This window comes from Harpia harpyja, chromosome 17 (genome assembly GCF_026419915.1).
Source record: "Harpia harpyja isolate bHarHar1 chromosome 17, bHarHar1 primary haplotype, whole genome shotgun sequence".
Taxonomy (NCBI): domain Eukaryota; kingdom Metazoa; phylum Chordata; class Aves; order Accipitriformes; family Accipitridae; genus Harpia; species Harpia harpyja.
The window spans coordinates 24,223,340-24,250,420 of record NC_068956.1 but is presented as its reverse complement, the minus strand read 5'-3'; the positions used below and the strand labels follow the sequence as shown (position 1 = coordinate 24,250,420).

Genomic DNA, 27,081 nt, shown 5'->3' with positions numbered 1-27,081 from the left:
TAACTTAAAACACAGAAGCATGTGGTTAAGACACTGTAACGCAGAATCCTGTATCTTCATGATCTAAAGCAGAAGGTTGTGGTTTCTTCTTGATCTGAAGATTTACCCAGTGAGATGAAAGGTTGGCTTTTATCTCTGGGAAATTACTTAGCAGAAACATAATTTCTTTGGAGGTCTAAACAAGAGCTTGTTCTTGCTCCGGAAGAGCTGGACTGTTACACTGGAAAGAGAAAAAGCAATTGGGACTTGTTTGACAGAAGTAGAAGGAAATAAAACAAAAACCCTACTCTGTTGAATGAATTTAATAAAGCTAAAATATCAAAATATAAAGACACTGAGGTATTCTAGCTTGTTAGCAAAACTAACAGACTGCTTCCTCTTGGCAGAGTACAGTTGCTTGTAATAATTGCACAGATGTGTTAGTGTCCAGAACAAGCATTTCCTTTTTGCCCTTTCTGTAGTATGAGATACAAACTACCTGATGTGTACCATAAACTGTCCTGTGGTCAAACATCTAAGATGTATTGAAAGCAATAGAGAGATTGTCCTATGTAGAGCATTTCTGGAGTAAATGAAAGTAATGTAATAAGCCTAATCCTGTTCTTAGTGTGAAGGGAACAGGATTTTAGTTATACTGTTTGAAATCCCTAGTCTTCCCACGGTACACGTGTTTCTTGCTAAAGTTAGAAATATTTTAAAATGTCAAACTGAACAAATGTGGTATTTCATAGCATTTGAAGAACATTTGATGATGAATCATCCTTTGACTGTAGTTGTTTCTACAATTCTTTTTTATGCAGCAAGCTTTGTCCTCTGAGAACTCAAAGAAGGGTTGCAAAAGGCTCATGGGTTTCAAGATGGTGCCTTTGGCAGCCATGCTGCACTGGATGACTACTTAGGATGTCAATTCTTTGGGTTGAGAATGCTGAGACTTTTGTCACTTTCCTTGATTTTTAAGAAATAAATCTGGTATTTTAGTGCGGGTTTGCAGTTAAGATTGGCATTTTGAAGATGCCACTCCCATAATCAGTGTCTCTCTAATCTGAGGGAAAAGTAATGTTGCAGGAACCTGGAGGTTTTATTTCAAAAGGCTAAAATGCTAGGACCACTGCTTCTGGTAGCACACACTGCCGTTGTACTTGGTCATCTCCCATCTTGCAGATTGGTTAGTGAAATCTCGAACAAATCAGTTTTACCTCTTAATTTGGAAAAAGCCTCTCTTTGTACTTCTCTCCCTCTCCTCTCTGAGCCCCCAGCTCATGGATTGCAGGGGGACTTCATACATACTCCTTTATGAAGACACCACTTTTCTTCACTGAGAGCCTTAAGTTTAGCATGCAGCCATCTGGCATTCTGCATTAAGTTGGAATTGAACACAACCATGTACTTCTCAAGTGGTCAGCTGTTTAGTGCTGTGCTGTACTTTACCGTGTACTTGAACTGCCTGCAGTGCTTTATACGGGATATGTATTTGAGATAGTATTGACTGACATATTTGGAGATGACTTTTCTGTGATCAGACAAAGCTTGTAAAAGATCCACTTCATTTTTCTTCTTAAACTATGTGGAACATGCTTGGAGATAAATGTACTGCTGATGGAACAGAGGTTCCTTCAGGGTGTATTTTCTTCCCGATTTACCAAGTTCCCTGGCTCTTGCATAATCAGTTTGTTACAGAACTGAAAACATCCCTGAATAATTATCTACAGCTCTTGTTATAGCTGTTGATGGTCCAATTCATCTGGACTTTCAGCTGCCACTGGAGACACAGAAGTACTGATATGATCTGTTTTTCTAATTTTTTAAGGCAAGATTTGGTCTGTATGTGTGATAACCTGAGACTTGCTGTGCAGATTAAGGACTCTTTGTATGTAGATGTTTTAGATTAGTTGGCTTACTGTGAAGGAATTTCAGGTTGAAGTTAGATTCAAAGCTATGAAAATGATCTGAGTGAGGCCATCTAATATCTCTGGGTCCTCCGTATGATGTTTTACTTGGCATGGCAGGAGATCATATTCATCAAGCAAAATCATAGTGCTATGAAATAATCAAGTACTGCTGTGTAGAATCAGCGAGTCATTTGATTAACATGTTTTATGAATGGGTTCTTGTTGTCTTGCCTTAGATTTTTAGTGATATTTGCACTCGCTGTGTAACAATATTTGCCTAATATTTTATATGTTGTTGTTCTTTAAACATTATAGAATTACAGAATGGTTTGGGTTAGAAGGGACCTTAAAGACCATCTAGTTCCAACCCCTCTGCCATGGGCAGGGACACCTTCCACAAGACCAGGTTTCTCAAAGCTCCATCCAACCTGGCCTTGAACGCTTCCAGGGATGGGGCATCCACAAATTCTCTGGGCAGCGTGTTCCAGTGTCTCACCACCCTCACAGTAAAGAATTGCTTCCTACTATCTAATCTCAATCTACCCTCTTTCAGTTTAAAGCCATTACTCCTTGTCTTATCACTACATTCCCTTGTAAAAAGTCCCTCTCCAGCTTTCTTGTAGGCCCCCATTAGGTACTGGAAGGCTGCTGTAAGGTCTCCCCAGAGCCTTCTCTTCTCCAGGCTGAACAACCCCAACTCTCTCAGCCTGTCTTCATAGGAGAGGTGCTCCAGCCCCCTGATCGTTTTCGTGGCCCTCCTCTGGACCTGCTCCAACAGGTCCATGTCTGTCTTATGTTGGGGGCCCCAGAGCTGAAGGCAGTACCGCAGGTGCGGTCTCACAAGAGGGGGGTAGAGGGAACATCACCTCCCTCGACCTGCTGGTCATGCTTCTTTTGATGCAGCCCAGAATGCAATTGGCTTTCTGGGCTGGGAGTGCACGTTGCTGGCTCATATTCAGTTTTTCATCCACTAATACCCTTAAGTCCTGAGGTGACTTATGGTGAACTTACTCTCATAAATGGGTTTGGATGAACAGATGGCATATTGCTGGGATGGTTTGTGTGTAATTGTGGTATCTGAGCTTATTAAATACTTTCATGAGACAAATGCAGATTTTGCTTGACCAGCTTCTCCAGGCTCTCATGGGAAGGCAGATGATGACCGTAATAATACCTTTTGGAAAAATTATCTGCTCGTATCACTCAAAGTTAAGCTTCCAGGGGCTTTGTGAGGAATCTTGCTGGGAATGATTTTAAAACTGCAGGTTTTCTATATGATACCTGTAGAAATGGTTTAGAATATACTATTTCCCAGCTATTGTACATACACGCTCCTGTTTTCACCAGACTGAGAATATTAAACTGTTTTGGCACTCATGTTAGAGGAATCTGGGATCAAATGTCTTATAACTAGTTCAGGCTGAAGTTTTGTCAAAATCATGCTTGTTTTATATTAGAGAGGAAATAATGGCACACTATACATTTCAATCTTTCTTTGGAGAATCGCTTCAAAGCGGTGAAGTCAAGTAATTGATTGGGACTTACAAACCCTAACTTGATCCTCTAAGTGTGAAGTGTCATTGGAGTGCTCACATAGTGTGTGCTCTTACATAGCTCTTCAAATCAATGTGTGACATAGGCTGAGCACTGCAGTAATACTGAGCAACAGCTATTGATGACCCTGATTTTTTTGGGGGGGGGGGGGGGGGGGGGTGTTAAATTTTGATCATACTGAAAAGAATAAATTGAAGGTAGTCAGATGGGATCTGATCTTCTCCCATGATCCATTTGCTGAGTGGTTTTGTGTGTACAGGTTGAATTTGAACTGAGTCATGTATTTTAAAGTATTCAAGGTTTCCTAAACTGGGAGATGCTCATAGTATTTCTTTTGAAATGTGAAGTAGCGAAGTATTCACAGTTGGAGTCTTCAGCTTTCAAAGGATCTCTTGGCTTTGGAACTGGAGAGTGTCCTTATATTCTGTTCTTCCTGTGAAGCTAAGAAATGGATGGACTCTTAAAATGGGGTTTTAAAAATGTGTAATCTTCAGAGGCATCTCTGCATAGGGCTGTTTTCAGTGAGTTAATAAACAAAACAACCTCACTGCTAATATTTCTACTTCTGGTTTTACAAGAACCTTACAGGTGATGGGTTTTCATATGGAGACGCATAGTTTGTCTCTTTGTGTATTATTGAGATATCTTGGTACATAAGTTTTTCTAGGAGTCACCTTAGTCTAATTTCTCCTCTTGGCTCCTCTGCTATAATCCTATAGCTCATAGGTCCCAATATTACTGCTGTTCCTTCAGGTATATTCATCCTGTGAGACACTTCCAAGTCTTTCATGAGTCTCAGAACTTGTATGAGCACCTGACCACACTTTTCTGCTTTTCTAGTCCTTTATCCTGGCCTCTTCTAGAAGAAGCTATAGAAAAAAAGGGAATATGCAAGATCATATTCTTGCACACGAGTGCTCAACCATGAGAACACAAGGTGGGGAACGGAAAAGGAGTAGGTGGGTCACAAGCTGAATGTGAGTTAACGGTTATGCTGTGGTGAAAAAGGCAAAAGGCAAGAAAGTATGGCAGAGGAATATAGCCTACTCTGTCAACACATACCGCCTTATCTGTTGCACTGTGTAGCTAGGTGGTCGGACTAATGTCCATACCGCTGTAAAGTTTGATTTTTTTTTTTTTTTTTTTTTTGAAATTGTGACACAGTTTTAAGGGTAGAAGAAAGCCAGGGTAGTTTAGTGGATGCTCTTAAGAACAGCCTCATAGTTAAGAAAGTATGCAAATGTTTGCCTGAAAACTTTTGTGAGTTGAACATGGAAGTCTGTGTTATTGTAGAGTTGATTGTATTAGGCCATGCATATCCTCATATTAATAATAAAATATTTTCAATTTTAATGATGTTTTGAGTTTCCATTTAATTGGCTGTAAACCATGGCTTTGGGATCAGTTTTATGTAAGCAGGTGACACTGTACCTAGCAAACACTACTATGTTTGAATTTGTATTTGCATCCACAATCTAACTCTAAAAGTATACAGAAGCAGTTAAAGAATCAGCTGTTTGAAGACAGATCAGTTGTAGGAAGTCACAAAAGAAGGGGAGCAGAGGAACCTGACCAACAAATCCTGCAGTTGGCCTCTTTCTGTGCACAAGAAGTCATCTTTACTTTTGTGGAAATGTACTTCACGCACTTGCTTGTAACTAGGTCTTTGGAAGTTGCCTGTTTGCTTTCAGAAATTGAAGTTGCTGTCCTAGTCAAGTTTGGGGCCTAACTTGGAAGACTGGTAAAAAATGAGTATTTGCTCTGCAGATAAAGTGGTATTTCTTCCTTGATTTCAAGAGAAGTTTCAAGGTTAGCACTTGCCCATGTGCTATTTATTGTGGAAAGCACTTCCAGTGACTCTTCTGCCCAACATGTGTTGCTCTAAATACTCGTATCATGTTTCACCAGCTTTGGTTTAAACATTAGTTTGTCTTGCCTTTATGCTCGTTATCCCTATTCTCCCGTAAATGTGCTTCTGCCAGATGTCCTTACAGATCCCTCTGGTGCAGCAGCTAGACAGTTTGAAGTGAAAGACTTCACCAAACGTGTGGTGGAGCTTCCGAATTGCAATTAAGATACAGTGGAATATTTTCTGTGAAGTAGGGCTGGCGAATGTTATCTTGAATGGGGTTATGCAGTAAAGTCCTTGCTTTTCTGAAGTCCTCCTTGGAAGATTTTTTCATTTAATGCTGAGGGAGGTGGGGGACATGGCTGGTATTTTGACTTGAAATCACTTTTTTCAGCACAGTAAAGAAGTTGTTACATGTGATTATTCACATTATCTATGTATAGGAAGGAAACAGCAGGAGTCATAAAAAGTAAATTCTTGGATTGGTAAAATAGGTTGAGCTGGCACTTCAGTATACTCCAGAACAATGAGTTAGCAGATTGTGTAATTTGTATCATCTGACAGATTTAGTGGTTTGGAAATGAATTATAGGATGATGGAAGAAGTTAACTTGGAAAAAATCTTTAAACTGCTGTAGCTAGCAGTACTTCCTAGATTTATGATAAATAAAGCAAGAAGCAGTATATGCAGTTGACTTACATTAGTTTAACTGTGAGTTAAGTGTTAGTTTAGTATCTCTTGTTCTGTGAGGATCACTTTAGTCCTCCTGCCATAGAGGAAAGGCCATACAAGAGGAGTGTGTGAATATAGATGCCCAAGAAGGCCCGAATGTAAGGCTGATTTAGGCTTAATGAGTGTGTGTGTGTGTGTGTCTCTCTCAGAGGTCACAGGTCTGGGGGTGAGTAGTTCTCTTCAGCTAAACAGGCCTTCTTGTCTACGTGATGCTATTTGCCATTTAGTTTTCTTCCCAAGACCTTTTGCCTTGTGGGCCATGTTATCAGTCTGTGCTTAGAATGAAACATGAGAGTAGTTGCTATGCAAATGAGGCTTCATTTCTTTCTCCTGCTATCATTTCAGTGACTTTGTGAGCCTTTCCAGGGAAAAGCAGAGGAGGAAGGGGAAGAGGAGATTTGGAGCTGATCATCTTACAGTAATTATCTAGTTTTTCTCTAGGTATCAGCTTATTTGTAAGATAAACTTAGGGAACAGGTGTTATCCTGCGGAAGTCTTTTGCACCCGAAGTTTTTGCAAGTCCTACTGATTTTTTTTTTTCCTTGGCAAGTATCTGGTATTGTTGTTCTGTGTTGGATACCAAATTGCTTCATACACTAACATTTCTTGCTGTAGCATGCAAACTTAAAGCTCTCATGGGAGGGAGTGGGCTGTATCGTGTGCTGCTGCTGTTAAAAAAACCACCACCACAACCTCCCCCTGCCCTGAACACCAAATCAAAACACCCAAAGGCACACAAAACCTCCTCTCTTAATGTCTTGTTATATAGCCTGTGTAGGAATGTTTCTGATGTTTTTATTATGGTATTGAGGAGTAAACTCTTGTTTTCAGTGAAGTCAGCAGAGCTCTGATTAACTTAGCTCTGATTGCATTGACTTCCAAATTCACTCTAAGCATCATGTGAAAATTAATAGAATTTGCTCTGTTAAACTACAAAATAATAGCCTGGGAAATCCCAGAATTTGTTTGTCAGTTTCATTATTTCAATACAAAGTTGGACATAGCAGTGTTTTTCTGAGGCTTTGGAAAGTGAGAATATACAAACATGCTGTTAAAAGATTTGTTAAAGATCCTGAGAGTGCAGTCCAGAGAAGACCACACAAACTCTGCTTTAGGATGTTTTTGTTTTCTGCCTGTCAACAAATTATACTTTGCTATGGAGATTTGTAGTAGTGTACTAATAATGTTACTTGGTGTTCTGGATGGAAAATACACACACACAGAAGAATAAAATCTGAAAGTTTGTTTTAAGATGGTAATGCAAGTAAATGCTCTGCTCAGAGTTTGTGTTTGTGGTTGTGACTTGTTGAAATGGAAAAACAAACAGGAAAAGCAGGTGGGGTAGGTTTATTATGGAATATACTACCATGCCTGGAATTTAACTCAAGCACAGACATCCTAACATTAACCCTTAAATGCATTTGTGTGAGTCAGAATTGTTGATATTTTTAGAATCAACTCCCCCAACCATGTCGAATGTGCAAAAAAAGAATAAAAATAAATGAAAACCTAATTTCCTTAGTTTCCTTAGTTTGAGCTCTGTGGTTGACCTTTGCAATCTAACCGATTTTTTTTTATTTATTTTTTTTTTTTAATGTTTGTGCTCTGAAGCTTTGATTTGGTTGGTGGTCTTGTATGAATGGATTCTTAAGCCCTTGTGAAGCTCGAATTAAACTGATAATGTTGCTCTGATTCAACAGACAGCTTAAGCATGTCCACGTGTCCTCTACGGACTAATGAAGTGTCTGTGTTTATTTGAGTAGCCCACTGAATCATGGCTACTAAACCGATGGACTTTTCAGTTGATGTACCTTCTGACCTTTAAGTAAAACTGTATCTGTAGTTTTAGTATTTGGTGGAAACTTACCTGATGTGCCGGTATGATAAGGTCTGATTGGCAGGCACCTCTCCAGGTTTCCCCAGAGCAGTTGGATGCGCTGTGTGTCTAAAGAAAATCTTGAGGGAGGGAAAATGAAGTGTATTAGGGATAAGTGAAGTGCTTGTAATATTCTCCTCTGTAATGTTCTATTTTTGTCAGAATTCCTTGCAAACTTTCCATTTACTTTTGATTGGTACTCAGTAAAAATGGCAGGGGTATTCCACATGTCTGAGTTTATCCAGAAAGTTTCTTGGGACTACTATTGATTTCTGCTCCATCATGCTTGTTCTAGTAAAGGATTGATTTATTCTTGCTTGACGTGACTCAAAGAAGAAACTTATCCCTTGATGTCAAACACAGAGTACAAGCTAGGTATCAAAGTAGAGATTTCTACTCTAGTTATCAGTAATGAGTTGCCTACAGAATGATATAGTTCCCCATGGTTTCCACGTGTTTGTTCCTCTGCTTATTTAGGAAGTCTTTATTATATACCCACTGAGATTTAGGGCTAGCTGCTTCTGCTTAATTGCACTGGCCTACAGGAGCAGTAGTTTGTTTTTGGGTTTTTTTTTAAACAGCATTTGTAAGTAGTTGGAAAAACCAGAAATAATAATTAGTGCTTTTTTACTGTATAAGTTACTAGGTCGTAAGTTAACCATGCATATGGAAGAATATATTGAGAGCTTTACAAAATGCTGTTCAAACAAGGTGTCTGATTTATAATCCTTGATTGATAGCTTTTTGGGGTATTAAGCCTGTTACTAATTCTGTGACACCTTGTATATAAGATGAGTAAGTTCAGTGACCAGGGCATGAATTGGATGAGGCTTATGCATAGCCATGGTAATAAGCTATGGAGACTAGCTATGTCATCTGATGAGAAACATCACCTTTTGCAAGTCTTCCTCTTGCCATGTGACCTTTTCTTTTGGGCAACAGATGATGGATATTGAATAATGTTCCTGAACTTGCTCTCAGGTTCTCCTCTGCCTCTGCAGGAGAGGAGGGTTGGGCCCTGGCCCTTCACCTTCTTTGGGTCTGGTGAAGAAGCAACATGAAAATGAGGGTGTTTCCTCTGAAGTGCCAGAAGGGCTAGACTGGCAATAAGGGTTAGGGACTGTCTCCCTTGGTTTCAAATAGCCAGAGAAGTTTTTAATCCTGTGGGTGGATTTGGGAGAAGGATGGGGAGTAGTTCTGCATTTGAGAGTAAGAAAAAGGTTTGAGCAAGACTGAGAGGAAGCAGTAAAGAAAAAGAAATGGCACTTACTCCAAGATCCCAGGGGCAAGGGTTCTTGGGTTAAAATTCTGTTACTGAGGACATTACCTAAACTGTATCCCTTATACCATCCTTGGGATTTCGGTGAATGTTGTCACTGCACAGTAGTGTTGAACTAGATAAAACAGCTTTCTTCCCCCGGGACATACCCTTGTTTTCCCGGCACTAGTCTGTAATGTTTTAAGCACAATCATCTACTTGGTGGTAAATTTTCAGGTACAGTGTAAATAAAGTGTGCCATGAAGTCATAAATCTAATCCCTCACAGCTTAACGGGGAAGCAGGGAATGGCTCAGTCATTTTTGCAATAAAGAATGTGCAAAATGTAATCTGTCTCTAAATGGCTGAATTGTGTGCTCTGTCATACTCATTAGCTTACTCTGTAAATTTGCCTCCAGTTTGAGGCTAGTTTCTTAGTGAATCAGAGTGAGTTTGACTACCATACCAATGAGTGGGGCAAGAGAAAATAAATGGCAAAGCAACTTCTCCTCCCTTTTTTTCCTCTACCCTTTGTGTCAAAATGGCCTGATTCTTCTCCCAACTATTTGGCCCAGGAAAGTTCAGTCATTCTGGCTACCTGATCCTCCTCCTCTGCTCAGTAATGCTGTCTTGACTGCTGTCATGTCCTAAACTTCTTCACCACCCAATAATCATTTAATCTCCAATGTTTCTTGGGGTTTTCTCCTTGCCTACATGCTGTTCTGCACTCTGGTTTACCCTAGAGGAAAGGTGACCTCTCTTCCCTTGCTAGCTTTTTGATCCACTTCCCACAGTTCTTGATGGTAACTGGGATCAAGGGCTCTCCCATAACAGACCCTGCACCTGGCTCAGGAGGTCCCTGAGCTGCCAGCTGTGGGGGTCCAGAGGCTCTTCTGGGAGTGCTGGTATATGCTTGCTGTATTCTTGGACTCGTTCTTGGCTGGTTGCTTTTGGCCACGGACGTGGCCTGGTTTGATTGAGTGTGGCTATTTTTGTCTTTTATTTTACTGGCTTTATTTGTGTAAAAGTCATCTAGGCAAACTACAGAACTTTATGCAGCAGATGGCTGGAATTGCTGCCATGTTTAGCATTTTTGTGATACGTTTCAGACTTGAACGTATTTACTGAGTTCTGTATGAGAAACATGATTCAAGGAAAGCAAAAATCTGTAGCCTCTAACCACCACAGTATACTCAATCCTGCTGCTCTGTGTACTGTGGTGGCTGCCTGTCTTGACAGAAGTCAGATCAAGTTCACTCAGTATTACACATGGAAAACATTTTTTAAATTAAGTAATCATTTAATTTGGTAAGCTAGTGTATTTTTCTGAAACAAGGTGATTGTTATTTGAGCTGGAAATAAAACGATAAAGGAAAAAATACTTTACCATGGTCTTAGGAACATGGGCATTTAAATGTCATTGATGTAATCCTGTACTAGAAATCTTTGTTTAAAACAAACAACAACAAAAAAACCGACCCCAAACCCCTTAAATCAACAGAAAGGGAACACTTTTGTTGCTGATTATTTCAGTAAAACATTATTGGAATGGTCAAAGTCTAAAGTATTTGGGATGATCCTGCTGTTACTGTGATAGAAGTGAAGTTTGGACTGGTTGTGATTGCTGATGGCTATGTTCAGGATACCTCTAGCCAGGGTAAATATTGCTATTACAACCTTGTTAAAACTTTGCCACCAAAATTGGAGCTGAGGGAAAGCGAGAGGAACAGAGGACAGCATCGGGGTGTGCAGAATGCGGCCCTCCTGAGGGCTGCAGTGTGAGATGCCAGAGCCGCTGTGGTGGCTCACGGGACCGCGGCTGTTGGGAGGCTGGGAAGCACCGACATAATTTTAGGTGCTTGGCCTTCAGCAAGTGTGAGAGAACTTGGGTTAGTGTGGTCTTACTGAACTGTAGGAGTAAGAAAAATAAAAAAAAGGGTGTGGGGGTGGGGGAGGTGGGCTACCATAAACCAGAAGTACTGCCTGTGGTTCTCTGTCCTGACGGGTGTGGAGTAGCTCTCAGTCTCCAGCAGTTTGACATACTGAATTGATTTACCTCAGCTTCTCTGAACGCTGTAGTAGTGCCCACCGGTCGGGTGTCCTGGGTGTCCGTGGCGAGGTGTTGGGGGGCTGCAGGGGCCTTGGCGAGGAGAGGCTGGGGCTGCCTTGTGCTGGACGCAGCCGGGTCTGCGGGGCACGGCTGAGCCCCTCGGCCAAGATGGCGGCACCTCTGGGAAAGCGTCTTCACGAAAGGACAAAACACCGCACAGATGGCGAGGAGTGAGGGGGGAAGAAGTCAGAAACAGCCCTGCAAGCTGCCGGGTGAGGGGAGTTTCCCATCACTTTATTTACAGAAGAGAAACCACCTCAGTACGGCATTTCTGTTCTTTAAAGTGCACAGAAACAGCTCGTGAAAGCTTAGATCAAGAAATTAAGAAGCCACGGTACTAGGAAGCTCTTTGTGTTGTTTTTCCCCATTTCTTCCCTTCATGGATAGATGCCAGAGAGATCACTGAATGAAGTATTTTAGGATTGTAAGCTTGTTTCCCACCATGTTAGTAGTGTGATATGGAACTGGAGCTTTGTCTCAGGTGTCTTCAATGTGAAAGAGGTGCAACTTTAAATACTTCTTTTGCTGTCTTTGTAAGGGGGTTCATGTATGCAGGTTTCTATACATCTTTGGTAGTTTGCTCAGCCACGTGTGAAAATGCCAACTCCTGTTCTCAGTTGAATTTAGAGAGAGAAAAATCCAGACTCTCATCACTGCTGGCCTTCATTGAGGTAATGTGTTCCTCAGGACCAACAGGTGTGTAGTCCAGAGTAACTAGTTTAGCTACCTTCAGGTTTTTTTTCTTTTTTAACATCTGTCTGTTAAACTCGAGGTGCAAATAGGAAATGCAGCATTTGGCAACAGTTTGTGGCTTTGCAATCATCTGGAGAAATCTGGATCTGTGAAACAATGAATGGGTTGCCATGAGGCATAAATAGCATGTTTTCATTTCTGACAGTAAATAACCGTTCTTTTTTTTTTTTCTTGTTATATAAAGAAAAAAAGAATATATGTTTTGCTTAGACCAGTGCAGACAGGTCACAAAATGAGTAACTTTTAAATATCAGTAAGCAGAAGCATGTGAAACACTTGCTTTAGCACAATTATTCAAAGCTGCTCAGTTAAGATGAGCAGGAATACCTTTTTCTTTTTTTTTTTTTGGTTGGTTTAAGAGTGGAGAGAACTCTAGACTGGAAAATGGGTAAGAATTTGCTAAAACACAAACAGGTGACTTCTGTGTGTGCCACTGTTACTGTTTTTTGAACAAAGGGAAAAACTGAAAAATTATATAATCTAGCAGTTAGTGATCATTCACCACCTAAAAGCAGTGTTTGACTAGTTCTGGAGTCTTTGCTTTTCGTGTTCTGCCATCCTATGTCCTGTGTGTCAAGTCCTTCTCTGTCAAAAAGAGCATATATGCTTCAGACCACAAGCAACTTTGGGAACCATTTAGCAGTGATTAACTCAGCTGGAACTGATGGTTAAAGTAACCTGTATGGGAATGGAACAGACTGCTTTAAGTGTGAATTTCACTGCAGTAGGAAGGTTGAAATATTTGGGGTGACAGTGAAACATGAACACTTGATTTATTTTTTTTTCCCAGCAGCAGCTGTCAGTGAAAAGGTTTTTGGGGTAGGGAATATTGCTTGAATAAATAGTAATACTTTGAATGATGTCAACAGCCACGAAAGGCATTAGGTTATACCTGCCCTATAGTTGAAAAGGATGTATCACAACTAGTGTGGGCACATGTGTCATGCAGCAGTGTGTACTGGAGATGCCCGAGTCTGCACTGAAACAAGGCATGTGTTCCTAGGCAACCAGATGCAGCTTTTGCTCATTTGTGACCCAAATTAATATGTCTGCATGAAGTCCTGTTAAAACACTAACTTGTGTCAGTGCTAGTTTGGATGTGTGTATACTGTGCTCCGTTGCATCGTCCAGAGATGCCTTGCTGTAGTTTGGATGCACTTTTCTTAAATTAGGAGGAAACATGATTTCTTTCTGTTTATTTTTCAGGCAACAAGAGCTTCTCTGACTCAACATTGTACCAATTTGGGGGAGTCACTGGGCAAGGAAAACGATATTGCTCTGATTATTGATGGCCACACACTGAAGTATGCCCTTTCATTTGAAGTCAGGCAGAGCTTTCTGGACTTGGCACTCTCCTGTAAAGCGGTCATTTGTTGCAGGTAAGAAATTCTGGCACTTTTTCAGATAACAAAATGGGCACAAAACCTGTGAAATGTTACCTAGCATGTTAACTTCCCTTTCATGCTTTTAGTGCTCACAGGAAATATGTAAGTAGGGGAAATAGTGTGATATTCAAGAGGAGGCAAACTGCAGTGGTAAGGCACTTGATAATATAATTGATTTCTTTGCTATGGAACTATTGTGAAGCGAGACAGTGCTGGGAGCAGCAAAGGAGGACTGGAGAAGAGGTATTCCTCTTATACCACAGACAGGTCTGTGAAAGTGTTCATAAGGCTGACTGATAGGCCAACGAAGTTTAACATTTTAGTTCTTCCTGTCCTACAGGATACTCTACAGTGAGCAGTAGAGCTTGTACACCTTCAAGGTGAGCATTCAATCAGCTGCATGTTCCCTTCTGATGGTAGAAGTCTTGTTAGCTGTTGGAAGCAGTTTCATATGTGTGCTGGACTTAGTTAGTAGCTTCTTTCCTGCTCTTACGGGGGAGGAAGCAAGTCCTTCACTAAAATTAAGTGCCATCTAATAATGCAGTTCCCTCTGCCACAGTCAGTCCCAGCCGAGTCCAATCTCTTTTATACAACGATGAAAGATCATGAGAAAATCTGCCTGATCATAGTAGATACTGATAAGGAGGAGTGGTATGGATGTGGTCATTTGTAAGCAATAGGAATTGGGTAGTAAGAAGTTTATGTGACTCTTCAGTTCAGCTCTAGAGAAGGTCTCTGGATGAATTTAAATTGTCTTGACTTATCAATTATGCATGCTATGCAAGAATGTGTGTAACTGCAATTTGCCCTATTTTAAATGTTAGACTACTGCTTGCTTTACTAGGTCACAACAGAATTTGATGCCGTTTGTGGATTTAGCCATACGTAGATGTGGTCCCATGTCATGACTACTCCTCCAGAAGGAAGAGCCTCCAAAAACTGAAAAACAAAATCTGGCCTGCTTTACTTTCTGTATAGCAGGAAGACTGCGTCATTTTTAACTTTATGCAGCTTTGAGGACTCTGTGTGTGTCTGTGTGTGTGTGTGTGTTTGTGCTCGTTGCTGGTATTTGGGGAGAACTGTGACCTAGGAGGGATTGTTGGTTTAGGTGAACAGGAAGTTTTATCTGCATTCCAGAAGCAAGACCTGCTTTTGGGAGGAATGACTATGTAGAGATCTTGTAGTGCTGTTTTGTTGTCTTACTTATTTTTATATATGTGCACATTAGCATACAAATACTGCATGGCAAAAGCAATTGCAGTCCATGCACCTGAAGTAGATGAACCCATTGGCTTTTTCCATCTCTGACTAGTTTCCTTCCAAGTGCTGGAGCTCTTGGACTGCTGTACTGCAGGGTGCGATACTGGGGCTAGCACTGTTCAATATCTTCATTAATGACCTGACAGTCAGATGGAGTATGCCCTCAGCAAGTTTACAGACAGTACAAAACTGTGAGGAGTGGCTGATGCACCAGATGGTTGTGGTGCCATTCTGAGGGACCTTGACAGGCTGAAGAATTGAGCAGAGAGAAATCTCATGAAGCTGAGGAAAGGGAAATGCAAAGTCCCTGTGTTTGCAGAGTTACAGCCCTGTGCACCAGTAAATACTAGGGGTTGCCAGGCTAGAAAGCAGCTTTGCCTAGAAGGATCCTGGGGACCTGGTGGACAAGCTGACTATGAACCAGCAATGCACCCTAGTGACAAAAAGAAGGCCAACAGTATCCTGGGCTGCAGTATGAAGGGCATGGCCAGCAGGTCGAGGGAGGTGATCCTTCTTCTCTATTCAACACTGGTGAGGTCGTATCTGGAGTGTCGTGTCTAGTTCTGGGATCCTCAGTGTAAGATACAAACAGGTTTAATGGAGAGAGTCCAGTGCAGGGCCCCAAAGACAATTAAGGGACTGGAGCATCTCTTGTACAAGTAGAGGCTGAGAAAGCTGGGAGTGTTCAGCCTAGAGAAGAGAAGGCTCAGAGGGGTTCTTATCAATTTGCATATATATATAATAGGAGTGGATGAAGATGAGGGAGCCAGGCTCTTCTCTGTAGTGCTCAGTGACAGGACAAGATGCAATAGAAAAATTAAAACACATGAATGTCTGTCTGAACACAGAAACCCCCCACTATTTTACTGTGAATGTGGTCCAGTACTGGAATGGGTTTCTCAGAAAGGTTGTGGAGTCTGTGTTCTTGGAGACATGGAAAACTCAACTGGATGCCATGGTACTGGACAACCCTCTCTAGCTAACACTGCTTTAGCCAGGGGTGTTGAACTAGCTGATTTCCAGCAGTCTTTTCCAACTTGGGTGATTCTAGGATTCTGTCACTGGGGACAAATGTCTTGTTTTTTCCAGCCAGTGCTCTTTGTCCTTCTCTCAGGTCCTGTTCTAAATCATTGTCAACTGTAATGATCTTCCTAAATCGGTTCTTTAATAGCAATTTTTTTTGCTACTGCTGATTGATTTCCCCCCCCCCCCCATGTATTGGGGGGGGGGGGGGGGGGGAATAGAGGGAGAGGGCATGAGGTGTTAGAGGAGTGGTCTTGCTTTTGCAGCCGTTTCCTGGGGGTGAACAAGACTGTTTTACAAGAGGGAGCTCACACAGTTGCAGCAGTCTTCTCTTGAATGCAGCAGGCCCAGATTCAGGGCCAGAAAGCAGCTCAGAATTCTATTCTTTGTGCAAAGTTATCTTGGGCTTAGAGAGCATCAAGTGCCCAGGAAGGGAATTGACCCTATGTGGTAGGTTTATGCTGTTGTATTTGTGGGGAAGTTAACAAACATTGAGCAAGTAGAAAGCTCTTACTTTCGTACTTTATCACAGTGCTTTGGTAGAGATCCTTCCAAGGCAGTTTGTTAGTTTTTCTCAAAGATTTGACAAGCTAGGTCAAAGACGTAGCTGAAACAAATCATAAATTGCAAATTTTTAAAATTATACTACATTAACGTATGTAACTAACTGAAGAAATTAATGGTCCTGTTTTGCGAAGAGATGTGTAATATTGGACATTTCCTCTCCCGTTACTTCATGACTGAGCCAACGGCAGTTTTATTAGTGAATTAGCAAATTGAGGAACAATGCGGAAAAAATACTGTAAAGTGTAAATCAAAGGGGAAAAGATGATGTAATTTCATAGGCTTAAAGAGGAATAAAAATAACTGAGCTTTAAATCCCCAGGGGAAAAGAGGAATGCCTTTAATAGCCTTTAAGGCTTTGCAGGAACCTTCCATTTACTTGCCAGGTGCTTGATACTGAAGAAAGAAAAACATTTTTTTTTTCTTCTACTCTGGGTTGTTTTTAATAGTACTTTGTGTGTCAAATAAGACACTGCACTTAAACTTCACAGGAAAAAGTTTTAAAATGTAATTGGCGTAGCAAGAGGAAATTTCAAATTAGAGTTAGTCTTCAAACAAAAATGTTAATTGGGAGGGGGATCTGGGTCTTTAAACTTAGTGTTATGATGTTTAATAACTCTAGGAGTTGTATTGCTATTCTCCATGTAGCATAAATTTGTGGGACTTAATACTTCATAAATTTACTACAACATTTTTATCTCCTTTGGGGAGTTTCAGCTGCATTTGCCATTGAAAGATTTTTTTTTTTAATATACTTAAGATATACTGTATATTCATTTGCTGGGCTTTAAGTATAAACTGTAGTTGAACTTGATTCTCAGGGGTGATGTCTTAAAATGAAACTGTAGTAAACCTGGCCCCATTTTGCATTAAGAGGGAGAGATGGTATCTTTTGATGGGGTTAAGTCTTCCACTGTTACAGTGTCTCTAACAGGCCACTGGCACAATGGATGAAAATACACCCTTCAGGAGACTTGGTGAAGCTTGCAAAATCAAACTAAACAATTCTTTAAGAAAAAGCCTTGTTTTTAAAAAGTTTTTCCAGAGACTGACAGATCTTATTATCTTCCTTCACACTGACTGGGATGTCAGTATGTCAAGAGCAAGCAAAACTTAATTTCAGTGGAAGTAAATGTAGTTTGGAAGGCAGTTGAACTCACGACTTCATTTATGAGATCTGAGCTGTTGATTGCCTGTCTGGTTTTCAAATGTTCCTTTAAAGGGCCTGTTTTTATGATGATTTGTGAGAGCAAAATGTTAAGGCTTAGGTAGAAGTGAGATTTTTTTTTTTTTTCTAATAACAAAATGAACTTTTATCATTCATCTAGTGTTTATATCTCTTAGAAAGCTAGTTTGTACAGCAGACTGCTGCATTTGGCTTTCAATATAAAAGTAGCAAAGAAGTATGTAACTTGCATGTTACAACAGCATATTTAATTCTCTATTGAAGAGCCTGACTTGATTTGAAATATTTGTAATTGAAATATGTGGTGTTCAGAAATACTTTTTTTATGACTTTGTATGCTTAGGGAATGATTTTTTTGTCATTGAATAGAACTTTTCTGCAGGTGACAGTGACTGTGCCTTTGTATGGGTTTAATGCCGTATTAACAAGACTTGCATCAGGAAGAAGCAATTCATTGGTATTTTGTAGATTAAATCATTCCAAGCAGTTTATAAGTACTTCAGTACTTAAAATTAATTGTTGGACAGTAGTAGTCCTTCCTTTGATTTCCCTCAGATATAGGCACAATGAAGCAAGCATTTCCGAGAGATGTGTGGCATGAGGCTGGGACCACATCCCTCTTTGGGCTGCCTCAGAGTTTTGGGGGGTTTCTGCTCTTTTGCTTATATTACTGGCCATTTCTGCAGTACTGCTTGAGGTGATGGTGCTGGGATGTTGTCTGAGCGGAGTATTACTGTTTTCCACACACTTATCTGCAGAGCCAGAATGTTAAACTGAGCTTTTGTACTTAAATCCTGCAGCCCTTTTCAACTGAGTGAAGAGTGAGTTGATGCCCTTATAGGAGAGGGTTTGGGACTTTGTGGTGAAAGAAACACCATACCACCTGACTCCCCTGTCTGAACTTTTGTATTCCTAAGTGGAGATCAGCTGGCACACAGTGTTTGGATGGTAATCACTCACCTCAAACATCCACTGTGTATAATTTGGAGCAGAGGACAGTCAAAGTTTTATTTAGCTATTTCATAGCAAGTTGTGAAAAGTTGCTTGTACAGGGAAATTCTGTTGCTCTATCCTGTCCCTTTAAAAAGACACTGGTGCTTCACTGGATCTGATGACATATGTTCTGCTTAAAGGTAATTAAGTTGCTTTGACTAGCCTCTTTTCCTATGCTTCTTGCATAAGACCATCTCTATTAGAACACCTCCTCCCCTTCATGATGTGTTTGTTTTTTTTTTCAATGCGGTATTTATCTGCTCCTGCTGTTCATGTTGTGCTGGTGGAAATCAGTATAGCCATGGGGTGTTCAATGAAGCTACGATGACTTCATCAGCCTGTAGCCTGCTCTGTTAGTAAAATATATTGCATTGTCTGTTTTGAGCAATTTATTTTTCCTGAGGTTTTATCTTGTTGCTGGATTTTGGCTTGTGACAAAGTTCAGGCAATAGGAACATCAAGAAAACTGTCTCCATTGCTGTCAACTTTTCTGCCCTGCTTTTATCAGATGTCCTGTTCTGCAGAGACCTATGAAGTGGCACAGCATTAAAAGAAAATGAGGAAATCCAGCAACAATGATTTCTATGGAGTATCTGCTATTTCCATGGAGGCACTTGCCATTTCTTGGCTACTACAGCAGCATGATTTTGCTAGCTCTTAGGTATGAAAGGTGTGCAGTTGTTGCTCAGTATCTGAGCATTGACTGCAGGACTTCTGCCCAACCTCACCAACTAACTTTGTTACGTCATGATGGTGCAAACTGTTGCTTGCAGTACCTTGAGCAATAGTGGAGCTGTAGTGATAATGGTTAGGAACTGAGGAAAGGAGTAAACAAGGTCAGAAAAGGCATGTTTTTTAAAGAAACCTCCAATGACAACAAAACCCCGATTGTTTTGCCACTTGTGTTGCTATTTCAAATAGGAAGTAGAGTGGGTGGGGTGAGGATGTGAGCCCACAAACATCACTCTGAGAACAAACATGAAATGTTGTGAAATGAACATACCTGTTGACTAGAGTGTGTCTGCTGGGGTGTTGGAAGGGATTTAATGAACTAAAAGCAGAAGGTGGGAGAAGGGAATGAAAAAAGTAGCCTGTGAAGAGTACCTGTTGCTCTTTGTCAGTTAGGTAATGAGAAGAGAGATGAGACAAGAGAAAAGTTGTCTTGGCACTCTGAGTTGTAAGGCCATAGCTTGGATGCTTCTGGTCTTGCATCTTCATTTGGAGGAGACATTAATAATATAGCTCACAAAATGAACATCTGGGATACCTCTTAAATATTTATGCCCCTAAGTCTCATATTGTTGCTGGTGTTAGTATTTGACAAAGTGATTATTCTGTGCTGTAGTTGAGAATGTATTTATTTATTAAATCAAAAAAGTGTCTTGTTGGCTTTCATTAGAAAAGATTCCCATTCTTGTGACAGAAAATTGCAGCACAATTCTGATTAAGAACATACAAACTAATTCTAACATTAATTGGTCCCAAAGAAAATTTGGCATGTGTTACATCTTTCTGTACGTACATCTTATGTTTTCCCTCATCTGTCACCTACTAAATTATCAATGCTCGTTCTCTTTTTCTATTTCTGACAACTCATGACAGCATTATTCATCTCATGACTTTGAAAACCATGAAGGAAGAACCATTCTAACACCTTTAATGATTGTAGATAATTGAAGTGGGAGGAAAGTTTAGGGTTGCAGCATGATGTGGTGCTCTCTGCACTCTTGAATAAAGAATACTCACAGATGATTAGAAATGATTGCCTAAACTGTGCGGTGTGTATGTAGGTATGTGTAAAGCAATCCTTGGACTTTTTCTTAAGATTACTTTTCTTAAAAGTTTATTGGCTGCTTTGCAAGAGCTAAGTAAACTTGCAAAATGCCACTAATTCTGTGTTGCAAAGCCAATATGGGCAAGCTTTAGAAGAAGGCTGGTCTTATAAAATTTGGTAATTATCTTGTCCTTTGAGTGGTGGAGTGAGTTTCTGCTGAATGTTCTGGTTTCTGTTTGTTCTTGTTAATCAGTGTCCTGAGCTATGACAGTTCCCAAGCCTCATTCTCATAGTTTAAATCATTCAAACACGTAGCTAGTGTTTAAAGGGGAAAAAAATTATTGTTAATTCCAGTCACTTGTCTGGTTAACTGAGAACCCAGAAAGCAAAGACTTGACTGGAATCCTAAGTGCATTAATGTTTCTCCAAAATGTTGCTGTATCAGTTAGATGCATAAACCAAGGTAAACATCCCAGACTTGGGGTAGTCCTCTTACAAGGAAATACAAGCTTGCCAAGTCAGAAACATCTGTGAATGACTTAATCACTTTCCTAGAATTATTTTTGTTCACCCTAAAGAAGTACTTAAAGATACTGTTTTGACTGGTATTGTTTGGTTTTTAAATGACACAGGTGAAGCATGTTTCACTCTTTCCCTTGGGTAACTATTCAGTTACCCCACAGCCTGAACTTTATGATTCCTGCAATGTGGCCAAAGATTTCTTTTGCTTAACTTCATCCCATTATTGTGACCGTGACTATACTTAGAATTATTTCCCCTTTCTTGTTGTGTATTTGAGATGAGGAAATAATTCAGCCAAAGTAATCTGTAAGTTGAACCGCTATTCCGGTTTCCATTGTTGTTTGCAACTTGGCAGAATACTTGCTTTTTTGAAGTTATTAATGAAAAATACTTAGTTAATTGAGTAAATTTGTATTTTGGTTTTGGAACTTTTGTATGCTTCAGTTCCCATTGGGTACCCGGTTTAGTGTTGGGTTTGTTTTTTATACTGGATGACCAATTGAGTGACTTCTTATGCCTGTAACTAAGATTATGAATGAAAAATTTGTTCCTGAAATTTTCTGCTACATTCACCTGAACTTCCTATTTCTGTAACCATTCTTACTAGCAAATTCACCTACCAGCATGTATTTGGAAAAAGTTGGAGGAAAGGCATGAATACAGCTAAAAGCAACTGACTTCTTTATTTTTCTTTGGAAACAATTTTGTAGGAAAAATACTATATGTCCCAATAAAAACTAACAAGTTTCTCTTCCAAGTACTGTTTACCCTAGCTTTATTTTTAAAGTTCATTTGTTGCCTTTTTGCATTGTGAGCCTAGTATTTAGGTGACCAAAATCTTAGTATTTGCCTTGATATATTTCATAAAAATGAAAGTGAAATTTCTGTCCTGAGCAATGGTGTGATAACTCTTGCCAACAGTTCCAAATGGTATTGGTATCAGTTTCTTTACCATGCTACTGGACCTTGTCCAAATTGCTACCAGTCTTTTCAGTTTCTGAGCAGGAGCAGCCAGCAATGCTATGTTTAGTGCTACACTTCCCAAATCGGAAAATAAACATTCCATAGATACTGCACATGAGAAAACACTGTGCTGCTGGAACGTGTGCTATTTTAGAAGAAAGATAAAACCGTGGTTTGGAATACCTTCTGTTCCATGAGAAATTCATAGTACTGGTATATTTTTCTTTCCACAAGCGTTAGTGTGTTAACCCCTATATTCTGGTCAAGTTCCAACTTGAACAATTACTTTCTTCTCACTGAAATTACCCCTGCTTTCTCTACTGAATATAATATTCTTCACGTCCTATTCAAAGCTGTTCTGAGGGTATAGTGTGAATGCTATAGGTTGCCAGGTTCTAACCCAGAGGTACTACAGCAAGGTCCTGCCTGTGAAACCCAGCTCTGAGTATTGGTGAGCCTTGGTTTTAGCCTTCTGGCTTGTAAAAATAATTTTGGAAGCATAAATGTTATCACCACTGTCTTTAAACAAAATGTGTTGGGGTTTTTTTGGGGGGGGGGGGGGTGTTTTTTTTGTTTGTTTGGTTTTTTTACAGCTGGGAGATGGTGCATATATTGACCCTGGGCTTACCCAAGTCCTTCCAGTTTGCCAGTGCAGTTGTAAATTCACTTTGTAACTTAGCCGTCAGTAAAATGTTTGAGCTCTTTCAAGATGGCTTATCGCATATGTGGTCTCTGACGGGGTGTACAAGAACATTCATTGGTGTATATAATTCTGTATCTGCTAAGAACAGTTTCTTAATATGATGAAGTGTGTAGGCTACCTGCAGCTTACAGTCCTGTCTCAGCTGAAGTTTCCCCCCAAATCAACGTTTTGTCTCAGACACTCTGATTCTTCATTAGACCTCAGTAATGCAGAATTTTTCCCCTTCAAGCATTCTGGCACAATTAGACTCTTGACATAGTCCTCGTATGTCTTAGTGCTTCTTGCTTGTTGCACCAAATACCCCTTTCCTGAGTTCCTGGAACAGTATGTCACCTGCCAGGGAGTGACTCAATGTTTCCTCTTATGGAATTCCCTGCTGGTCTATCAGGTTGGATGGAGGCCAAGGGTCTGGTACCTTTCTGCAACCTTGCAACTGGTTTGTAAAGGCTACTGACTGCTCACCAAGTTGTAACTACAAGGAGATATTTTTCCTTTTCTGTGTTCTTCTAATGGTTTAGAGAATGTTATGAGGGAATAGGTAACTCTCCTCATGTTGACCACTGCTTACTATTCTGAATTTCCTTGTCTGAATATTGAGTAGTTATAAAAGATCTCAAAACTTTTCCTAAGAGGAGAGGATTTGAGGATACTCATTGCTTTTATTGAAATACTTATTTTTGTCTTCCAAATTTAATATTTGAGTTTCATTAATACCCAGATACATGAATGTACAGAAGCTGAGGGCCTCTAAAGAATATGTGGTGCTGCACTGCATTCAGAAATAAGACACTCAAAACAACTGTGATAACACTCCTTTCATAAGATCCAGCAAAGTCTTGTGCTCTGTCCCACAGGACCAGCTTAAATATTGTATTTTCCACTGTTAAAAGTACCAGATATAAATTTACAGAGGCAGGAACAGTCTGTTCTGCAAACTTCTTTGGTACTGCAGGGAATTAACTTGATGAGAGCTCTGGGCTTTAGTGCACGGTAGTAATATGCAGGACACTGAACTGGTAAAATGGCTCTGGTTGAAGTTTCCAAAAGTGCTTATTGTTGGTGGATGCTGACTAGAGTATGACTAAGTTCAGGAAGAGCGTAGCTGAATCCATACTAGATACTTGGAAAAATCTGACCTTGCACTGAATAGAATGGCTAGGCTTCAACGTATTTCTCTGCTTTTCATATCTCTGAAGTAATGGTAATTAAAAACAAAACTATGCTTGAGGGAAATGTAGTAAACCTGATTTGATTCAATAGGCTAGAATAGGAGGCAAACTCTTTGGGTTTGTTCATGTGAGCAGAAAGGTGAAGAGACACTGGCTCCAGTTGGTTATGCAGTTTTTGGCACGCTTCTGTGCCTGAAATGTGGCAAGATCTATTAGACTTGCTTTTTCTTTAACTGTGTGAGTAAATCCCACCATATTCTGCAGGGCAATCAAGGCTGCCCAATTGGAAGCAATTTAGCAAAATAGCCACCCCTAGTTGATGGCGTGACAGCTTTGGGGGGATTTAGACTTTCCTTTGCACAGTTTCCCGCAGACAGCAGCAATAATTCTTTGCAGGATCTCCTATGTATTGCGGCCTGCTAACAGTCCTCTGTAAGCAATGCTCACCTCACCTAGTACAGCAGAGCAGTACTAAACTCATTGTTCAAAAAAGAAAAAGCTTTCTCTCTTTGCCAGTAATTCTCCTTAGTACTTATAAGAAAAGGCAAGCTAACAAATGTGTGAGGAATACTTGGACTTGCAAAGATATACTCCAAAACTTGAGGAAAAACCCATTTTCTACTGGAGTTGAACCACCATTCAGGTGGTGTTCTGAACACCACCAGTGGGGTTAAAATGGTAAAAACTTGGATTCATCTTTAGGCTTTTCTTGTGCTTTCTCTGAAAAATCAGGTTTAGATAGCTGTGTCTTATTCTGGGAAGGCTGTTTTGCTACATCCTTTTGGCATCTGGGTTGCCATAAGTTTTCTTCTACTCTTTTAAACTTGCTTCTCCCATGGTGTCTAGAATAGATGATACAGTGATAGGCATTGAAAAGTGATAATCTTTTTTTAATCTTGCTCCTTCATATCATCCTTCTCTTACTGTTTTCCATGTCACAGCACATACTTAGACTTTAAATTACTCCATCTCACAAGTCTTCTGTCAAGTGTGTCACTTCATAAAATATGCTGTCTTTGTGCATTTCTAGCATTGGTTTATTTATGCCCTACATATACCTTTTGTGTACAACACACAGAATCTCAAGTTCCTACAGGGAGCTCTTTGATCAGAGCTTCTAAACCTGTGTAGGATGTTACCTGTGGTTATTTGCCTACATGTGATCTTGCAAGAGCTATTACTTGTGGGCCCTAGTAAGGAAGAACCAAAAAGTCTTAAACAAAAACCCCTGTGACATAAGTGTGTTAGGGTCTCAAAATGAAGACAAGCTACTAAATGGATGCAGGTGCGATGAAGACATCTGTTTGAGAACTCAAATGCCTATAATCTTTCTGCAAAACAGCATCTTGTTCTTCAGAAGCATGTGCTGAGCATTCAGAGGTTGCTGGCTGAAGAACTGATCATCCTGAGCAGAAAGGCAGGATTTGGCAGTCTCTGTGGAGGCTGGAAGGTCAGAAGAAATTTTTGCAGTTCAAGTAAGGCTGCTTTCGTATGTATGTAGAACCATTTGCTGTAGTTCACTTCTCTGGTCTCTCACTTAGCTTTAGTCTTTCATCTGGTGAAGTGTTAAGCTCAGAACCGTCTGTACTTGGAAGGTGGTGGGCCATTTTTGCATATGGTATATTCAGTGTAAAAGTCAGTGCCAAAACTTTCTACCTCTACATTGCTTATGCTGCAAGCGAGGTACCTCTATGTGTCTTGGCACTGGGTTGTGCGAACAGACCATCCAAATCCAGTCTGAGTTGTGTGATGTGTCTCTCGGAACTGTAGGTCAGTGATTTTGTCCAGGAGGTGGAATGACTTTGTACACTGCCTTAGTGATAGGAGAGTGTCCAAGGCTGAACTGTGATGACAAGAAGATCACTGCCCAGGGATCAGATGAATACATGTCTCGGCTCTGTTGAGGGATATTTGTGGGACCTTTGTGTGGTGGTGTTCTTCTCATGCCTCAATGAGTATCCTTAAAAATGACAAAAGTAGCAACCAGTTCATAAAATCATCAGAGCTGGTGTAGACATGTTTTGAGACAAGATTTGGCTCTACAACTTTTATAAATAGGAAGCAGCTGTACAATTGGATTTTCTGCTATTCAGATCGGGTCTTTATAGACTGTTGAATACTGGTTGGTATAGCAGGAGCCAGAACATGACTAAGTTAAACTTAGAGTTGGGGACAACCTCCAGAGCAACAAGCAGCTGCTTGATTTTTTTGATACTCTGCAAGATGTTGTTTGTAGCTGCATTACTGTTGGTTAAGAAGTTCCAATTGCATCTTGGAAGGAAAAAATTGAACAGTGCTTGTAAGCAGTTCTCTTCAAGGTACTTAACCTCATTGCTGTTAACCCCTGGTGCTTGTGATTGTCCCTCCACTGGTGCTGGGTGGCTAACTTTTGTTTTTTCAATACAACTGGTTTTAGGAGTCTAAGGAAGAAACGTGCGCAAGCTTTCTCCCTCATTGTTTCTCATGTCTGTTTCTTTTGATAACCAACATGTGTGGGCTGGAAATATAAGCTGTTCAGGGATATTTTGTTAGGGTAGACTTTTAAAAGCAACATAGAACTAAGTTTTATCCTGCCCAAGTGTAAGTATCTAATGAATGTTTTTACTTTAATTGCTGAGCTCAGGAGTTCTTAGCACATTCGTGGGATTTGTTGGCTTTGTCTGACTAGTTGAATGGGTGAAGTAAGTAGTGATGACTTAAGAAAAAGTGGCTATGTACCCCACTTCATGCTTGTTTACAACAACAGAGCTGTTCTGGGAGACTGTCTTGCTGTGCCTGGCCACCTAGAACTCTATTCAGCTGTTTTGGCTATGTCTTCTACTAATGATGGACTTGGGGTGATACCTGGTGATTTGCTGTCCTTTAACTGTCTGCTACTGCCACTAACTTTTTTGCATTTTGTTAAGTCAAAGATGGTGAAGTAATTTCAAACTATTGAATAGCTATTCTGAAAACTGCACACTGCTTTTGTGAAAGGTTCAGTACTTCGTTGTATGACAATGCTTAGAAACTTTGAGAGTTTTCCTTCTCCCTGTGACAAGGTGACTATTGTTCACATTTTGAACTCCAGTTCTTAAAGTTTTAAAATATCAAGTATCTTTACTTTTAGAGAGTAAATATTGTTTGTTTTTTTAACAGATGACTGTGTGATTCTCTGGCTTATAAGAACCTGATGTGTATATACATGTATGTGCAAGGTTCATGCAGGTCATATGGACATAATCCTGTGACCACTTAATGTTTTTTGAAATGCTGTGGCTAACGTGGAGATCAATATGGACAGGACATAGGCATCACATTTGGGCTGGCACAGCTCAGAAAAGCGGGGCATGTGCCAGTGGAGGAGGCTGGTGGACCCAGCAGCTACTCTCCAGTGTGCTGCTGTGGCAGTGAGCATGCTGTGCTTGTGGAGGTCCTGGGTTGTGAGAAACTGTATGCGTTAAAAAGTTGAATCCTTTCTCTGCATAGTTTCTAATGTTTAACCAGTTGTTTTGAGGAAGCATGTGAATCTTTAGTCTT

At 40.3% G+C, this 27,081-nt stretch overlaps 1 protein-coding gene across 1 annotated transcript in view; it reads left to right on the top strand.

Moving 5' to 3' along the window:
- ATP8A2 (ATPase phospholipid transporting 8A2) overlaps positions 1-27,081 on the top strand; it is a 356,262-nt gene that overhangs the window by 129,816 nt on the left and 199,365 nt on the right. The window contains 1 exon segment of the mRNA XM_052812677.1: positions 13,227-13,399. Within this exon segment, the coding sequence (XP_052668637.1) occupies positions 13,227-13,399 (173 nt within the window).